The following is a 6,219-nucleotide window of genomic DNA, read 5'->3' as shown; positions in this document are numbered from 1 at the left end:
AAACGGATAAGTGATAAGCTCAAATTACATTTGATAAACGAGAGATGAAAAATATGGGTCAGTCGATCGCGAATCAGACGGTACAAACGAAATATTTATATGTAAAAATAATCACGTATCATGTCCGTAATACAATACAAAGAAATGCGTATTATAAAAAATATTAAATAACTATATTTATAAAAATTTTAATTGTCTTCAAAATTTCTTTCTTCCATGGATGTTTTCTTTAGCTCTTCAAATCTACGTGTTCTATGTAGATTTGAGGCTCTATTCAAAATAGTAATAAATGTAACATGAATTAAAGTTAAAAGAAAATACATCTTACTTTCAAGTAATATACCGTGTATAATTACTTTTATATCAATTATTAATCGTTTAAGAGTTGCGATAGGCAAACTTCTGTGAAAATGTTTTAGAAATGATTAACTTATCGCTTTCGTTTTAAACGTTAATGAGCTTCTAATTAGCTCGATAAAATGTACTTAGCATAACAAGGGAAATAGTTTTATCAACCATTTCCGATTAATAAATTACCCAGAACGTATAAGCCGATTAATTGTATATTACAGTGGACGATGTTAAATGCAACTTTCAGCTTGATTTTTATTGGCATTCTTTTTTTTTGCTCACGTAGTAAATTGAAAATGGAGTATATCAATGTTATTTTTATTAACATACTTATTTGCCACAGTTATATCATTTTATGTAATCATATATACAAACAGGGAATATCACAAATATTCACACTCTTGAACTTTTGTGTACACACTTTTTTGATAACTATAACAAACTAGCATTCTAATAAATAACTCATTCAGTTTTTTGTACTGTTGACACTTTTAGCCCTACAATTGTGCGCTGATGACTTTTCCTCTTTGTAATTCGTTAGTAAACAATTTAGCGGGATCGGTGTCCGATAATTTTGAGCAATTTTTAACTGCCCTGGTTCAGAATATCTCGAATGCCATATTTCGTAATAAGCATCACTGGATATATCACTTAAATGCGTGATGTTGAATTCTTCTTGCAGTGCAACTTTCCAAACCTGGAATATAAACTACGATATAAAATTACGGTTATTATCATGACACTTCTTTATTGCGTCATACTTATTAAAAGAGATTTAAATTTATTTATATTATGGTTATATACATATAACCGATTAACATCCGACAAATTTCTTTTAAGGATTGTTAATATAAGAAATAAGTTAATAAACAACGTTAATTGTATTAAAACTCACATCTTCTTCACGTACTCGAACTTTAGCAGAAACATTACCAAATCGGCTTTCGCTGTTTAATACATGCAATTGATACAACAAATAATTTAGCATGTGCATTTTATTGGATTCACTAACGCTGAAAGTCACGGATATCGGCGAGCAGCATTCTCCTTTTATCGGATATACAGCACGTGTGAAATAGCTGTCTGGTTTCACAACACCCCATAAAAGATGTTGTAAAGAGTAACCATGGAAAGTACCTCTTAAGTACTGATCTCTGGTATCAGACGGATGTATGCCTAAAGACGACAGATGTTTTCCTGTAAAAATAAGATAGAAAATCAATACCATAGATATAAATAATCAATCAAAATTTATCATATAATAAATTTTAATGTTATATGACATCATGTTGTTTACCGAGATAATAATCTTCCTTCTTCCAATACTTTCCTCCCTTAATACATTTTTCCGTACTATTGAACATTTGCACTACTTTATTCAGTGCTCCTCTGCTAAGAACATATCCGGATTGAGCAACATTATAAGCCTGACCCCACAGAATCACTGAATGACCCAAATAATAGTCGTGTGTATAATTCAGTGAAGCAACCATATAGCGCAAATTTTCTGGTATAATTATAGTATTGTCCTTCACAAATATAATCCACTGTAGTTTGTCTACTTGATGGTTCCAAATATAATTCATAGCTTCGCACAACAGTTGCCAAGAAGACACAATTTTTATATTTACATCAATAATAGGCAATTCTGCATTCTTCAAGCGATGTCCAAAGAAATATACATTATTACAGTGTTTGCCCCAAGTAGCCTTGATTGATTTTCCAAGCTTGAGCGTTTCCACGAAAATCACACATGTGATAGACACTTGTTTTTTTAACCAGTGCCATTCTGTATGTTTCTTTTTTTTGTCATCTCTTTCTTGTCGACCATACAAGTACTCATCCAAATCAATTTGGTATAATTTCAACTTTTGTGTTGCTAACCAAGTATGATATGTAATACTGTTAACATCTGTTGTCTCATTCACCTTTTTCCAAAACTGTAAAATAATCTCTTCGTGATGAAGTTTTTTATTCAGGTAGTATTCAGGTTGCCACAATGATGGATCTTGATCAACGATAGAATCAATCACAAATATATTTCTTAATAAAACAAATAATAACGGAATAACAAAGCCAATCCCGAAACCAATCAGAAATACCGATTTCTGTTTTAAAAATCGTAAACGCATTTTGTGTTATCACAATAAAAAAACGATAAAATCGTCCAATTCTGTCGGAACCAATGGCAGGTAATCTAACATCAAGTAGAATTTATGCTACATCTAATCTATACAATAATCCATCGTGCCTTCAGTCATTAGTTTGACTTTCATTGCACTCACTTATCTCATTAAGATCAGATATTGCACGTATCTTTTATAGACATTGTATGTATCATCTTTCTTTGAGTCTTATTTTTTATTTTCCATATCGTTTGTAAAGTTTGTTAACTTATTCCGACAAAACTGCAAACATACAACATAATTAATTTACATATCAAATATATATCTAACTTAATGATTATTTCAATTATTACCAATATAGTGAACATTACCTGTGGCATGCAATTCACATATTTATGTGTTGATAATATAAGAACAGAATGAAATCATCATAGAATCATCGATAATATTACATTATAGATTGATATTCTATACGTCAAAGCAAGTTTATACCTAAAAACTCATAGATAATTTTTTATATTTGCAATCACTATCAGTTTAAATTTGTGATATCCAGTTATATAAACAACCAGGAAAAGTATTAAAAAGTAAAAGCCGAGTGTGTAACATATGGCGACTTAGAAAAATAATGACACATTCGCAGCCGTGTTGAATCAACAGGTGACATAAACAAGACATCTGTTGGCTCAACATCCTAACCTAAACTTAATACAACCTAGCCTAATCTGATATAAATCAGCTGATGATTTGTGATTTCAAATTCACAAAATATATAGGACAAATCCATGAATAAACTTTCGTATAAAGCAATTTTTTTTGTAACATGTATAATATAATAACAAAAATAATATATTGTAACAGTGGGAAAATTAATGAAAAGATATTTATGGATAGAACTCCACAAAATCTTGGTTGCTCAATATTATATATGGTTCCTATACTTGTGACATTTTCTAAATTACAAAGTTGCTAAATATATTCAACATTTCTCATTTATTGTTAACTCAGAAATAGACATAGAGCATTGTACACATATACAAGTACATTACATAATTCTACAATAAGAAAACACAATAAATGCTTTATTTCTAAATCTTTCTGCACATGCTAGTAATTTAAGTACCAAGAGTAAAATGTAAGTCTTTAATATGAAATATTTTAAAATTTTATTATAAATTGAATAAATTTGGTAAACTTTCGTACTTTCTTGTATGAAATAATTTAGCACAGTGTAAGTATATAACAGGAAATATGTATATATATATATATATATATATACGTATAATTTAATAATTATATATATTATACATACATGTATAAATGTATGTATTTTTACAATTATATAAATATATAATTTATGACACTGCAAAAAATATGCAGCATTTAGTTAATTAAAATGTTTAATAGACTTTACTGTTGGATATATCATTTTTATGAAAATAATTAAACAATTCTAAAAATATATATTGTAATACACTTAATTTTAATATATATAATATAATATTTATATATATGTATATAATACATTAATAATATTAATTATTATTAATTATTAATATATATATATATATATATATTTATTTATCGTAGATTATGTTGCAATATATTAAATCTATAATAATACTGTACAAAAAATTAAAACCACATGTGTGATGTAGTAGGAAAAAAATTCTAAAGGCGATGAAAAGTATCAAACTCAAAGAAATATCTTGCAACGTTTGCAATTCTATGAGATCAGTGAAATTAGAAACTGATTTTGCCACGCACTTTAAAGAAACCTAAGCCATTTCTATTGTGCACTAAGGCACCAAGACTGCAATAATTCTCTATAATGATCGGCATATTAACAACGTTGCTTTCACGAGGTAGTAAACTTTTGAGCGTAGTATTAAAGGCTTCTATGTCGAATCTCGTTTTAACGATCTCGGTTCCATCTAAAATGATATCTTGTTAGTATCACAATTTTTATTAGTAACAGGACACATAATAAAGCACTTTTATACAACAATGTCACTTATAATCTCTTGTATTTATATTGGATTTTAACATTTACCTTTGTACCAGAACAATGGATGACTAGCATATGTAAGCCACGGTATATTTCTCGCAAACGGATTCCACTTTTTTATAAGAGTCAAGGGTTGTCCTCTGTTCCACATAAGTCTTATTCCCGACATATGACGTTTTCTGAAAAATTAAAAATCTTTTTTCCACATACTTCAATATATATACATAAAATTTTTTACATGTATACTTTTTTTACAATATTCCAGCTTTTGCAACATGAGGTATAAAATTAACATAAAAATTTTCATAAAGATTACTACATATAATGTAAAAATAATACACATAATGTAAATACATACAAAGCATACTATAACAACAAATGTTTGTTAACATAGATATGATACAATAAAGAGGCGGTAAAAATGAATACATAAAAGACAAATCCACACGATGAAACAAAATGAGAAATAAGTGCTAATAGACAACGAAGCTATATACCTAGGCTCAAATTGAGTAAGATTGGAGCAACCTGCAATAGACGACCATTCCTGACGCACTGCACAATGAATTACAGACGACACACCTTCCGCTAATCCATTTAATCGTCTAGAATATATTAGATCAATATGAATGACACGCACCAGACAAGAACACAGAAGCTGTAATCTTTATCTCATATGAAACATATATTTTTGCTGTATTCCTCGTTATAAATCTCAATGGAAAAGGGGATATTAAAAATATCATTTAAGCTAGAGATTGTAAACTTATGTTTACTTCATAAATTGTTTGTACACAAATTATTTATGACATCAAAGTACTTACGGTGCAAGAGACGAAGATGGATAAATTATATCTCCCGTAACTATTGTATCAAACAGCAATATGGGTAATCGATTAAAGTCAAGTATCTTTAAAGAAATAAAGTCGTATTTTACAGAGTAAAGGGCTTTCGTCGCTAATAATACGAGTCTTTCCTTTTCCGTATCCCATAGACTTATCCTTAAAACAAATAAATTTTTCTGTCGCAAAATTACAAAACAAAGAACACAGCTCAATTTACATAGATAGTACGTACTCCGTCAGAAGCCAACTTCCGACGAGTTCGTCATCGTTCTGCTTTATCAATTTCTCAGTACAGTCGCTTATCGCTCTTTCCACGACTTCGTTCCTGTCAGTGAAAAATGTATGAACATCTATATGCTTGAATGGCACGTTGCACACATTTCTCGAGGCCGAATTTTGATTCGATGCGTTGTCCGCACTCTCCGTCGACGGTCTAATAGCTGAAATCAAAGAAATGTCTGTAGTAGACTCAACTACGAATTTACCTTATCGCCTTATTCTATTGTAGAATCAAAAATTAACAAAAATTGACGGCGAAACTCACGGTCGGTATTAGCGATTTCTAGGGTGGCTCTTTCGAAATTTACCGCAGGTCCCTCTTCCAGACATGTTTCTTCCATGTCTCCGAGCTGTTCGTCAACAAAAGATTCTCGTTACATTTATTGGAGTCAAAAAATTACACCGGTATGAGCGTGCAATGCAGTGCAATGACGGAAGCGATCTGAGGTACGACTTTCCAAAGTTCCACATAAACGTATTCGATCGAATCCGAATTCCGAGGATGACATTTGGTTTCAGTGACCTCACGCGGCGAGAAGCTGAAGTTTCGATATCAAAGTAATTGTTATATTTTTTCTGATTGACGATTGTTTTATTATATTTATGCTAT

The 6,219-nt window shown here is 30.1% G+C and overlaps 2 protein-coding genes across 4 annotated transcripts; both read right to left on the bottom strand.

Moving 5' to 3' along the window:
- Nucleotides 1–693: 693 nt before the first annotated feature.
- Nucleotides 694–2,537, bottom strand: LOC108770102 (glycoprotein-N-acetylgalactosamine 3-beta-galactosyltransferase 1). 2 transcript variants are annotated; one of them, XM_018521408.1, is made up of 3 exons: nucleotides 1,649–2,537; nucleotides 1,247–1,548; nucleotides 694–1,060 (listed from the first exon to the last, which is right to left on the bottom strand). In XM_018521408.1, exons 1-3 carry the CDS (start codon nucleotides 2,481–2,483, stop codon nucleotides 818–820), a joined length of 1,380 nt encoding a protein of 459 aa, XP_018376910.1. In that variant the 5' UTR covers nucleotides 2,484–2,537; the 3' UTR covers nucleotides 694–817. The 2 variants fall into 2 exon arrangements, with proteins under 2 accessions (XP_018376910.1, XP_018376911.1); XM_018521409.1 differs by having other exon boundaries at nucleotides 694–1,048.
- A 1,596-nt stretch (nucleotides 2,538–4,133) lies between these two features.
- Nucleotides 4,134–6,104, bottom strand: LOC108770108 (tumor protein p63-regulated gene 1-like protein). 2 transcript variants are annotated; one of them, XM_018521416.1, is made up of 6 exons: nucleotides 5,875–6,104; nucleotides 5,563–5,770; nucleotides 5,310–5,486; nucleotides 4,983–5,090; nucleotides 4,531–4,664; nucleotides 4,134–4,411 (listed from the first exon to the last, which is right to left on the bottom strand). In XM_018521416.1, the coding sequence occupies exons 1-6, from the start codon at nucleotides 5,948–5,950 to the stop codon at nucleotides 4,221–4,223; spliced, it is 894 nt and encodes a 297-aa protein (XP_018376918.1). In that variant the 5' UTR covers nucleotides 5,951–6,104; the 3' UTR covers nucleotides 4,134–4,220. The 2 variants fall into 2 exon arrangements, with proteins under 2 accessions (XP_018376918.1, XP_018376919.1); XM_018521417.1 differs by lacking the exon at nucleotides 4,983–5,090.
- Nucleotides 6,105–6,219: the final 115 nt, after the last annotated feature.

The sequence above is a fragment of the Trachymyrmex cornetzi genome, unplaced genomic scaffold (genome assembly GCF_001594075.2).
Source record: "Trachymyrmex cornetzi isolate Tcor2-1 unplaced genomic scaffold, Tcor1.1 scaffold99, whole genome shotgun sequence".
Classification (NCBI taxonomy): domain Eukaryota; kingdom Metazoa; phylum Arthropoda; class Insecta; order Hymenoptera; family Formicidae; genus Trachymyrmex; species Trachymyrmex cornetzi.
The sequence above is the reverse complement of the archived record's forward strand: the minus strand, read 5'-3'. Positions and strand labels throughout refer to the sequence as shown.

Bases quoted from the DNA above. Each gene is read 5' to 3' on its own strand.
- LOC108770108 (XM_018521416.1), bottom strand. From the start codon at position 5,950: ATGGAAGAAACATGTCTGGAAGAGGGACCTGCGGTAAATTTCGAAAGA. The intron at 4,665-4,982 runs GTATATAGCTTC...TTAATTTTTCAG, and splicing joins CTTACTCAATTTGAGCCTAG to AAAACGTCATATGTCGGGAA. The intron at 4,412-4,530 runs GTAAATGTTAAA...ATATCATTTTAG, and splicing joins TCCATTGTTCTGGTACAAAG to ATGGAACCGAGATCGTTAAA.
- LOC108770102 (XM_018521408.1), bottom strand. From the start codon at position 2,483: ATGCGTTTACGATTTTTAAAACAGAAATCGGTATTTCTGATTGGTTTC. The intron at 1,549-1,648 runs GTAAACAACATG...TTATTTTTACAG, and splicing joins GAAGGAAGATTATTATCTCG to GAAAACATCTGTCGTCTTTA. The intron at 1,061-1,246 runs GTGAGTTTTAAT...TTTATATCGTAG, and splicing joins TTCGAGTACGTGAAGAAGAT to TTTATATTCCAGGTTTGGAA.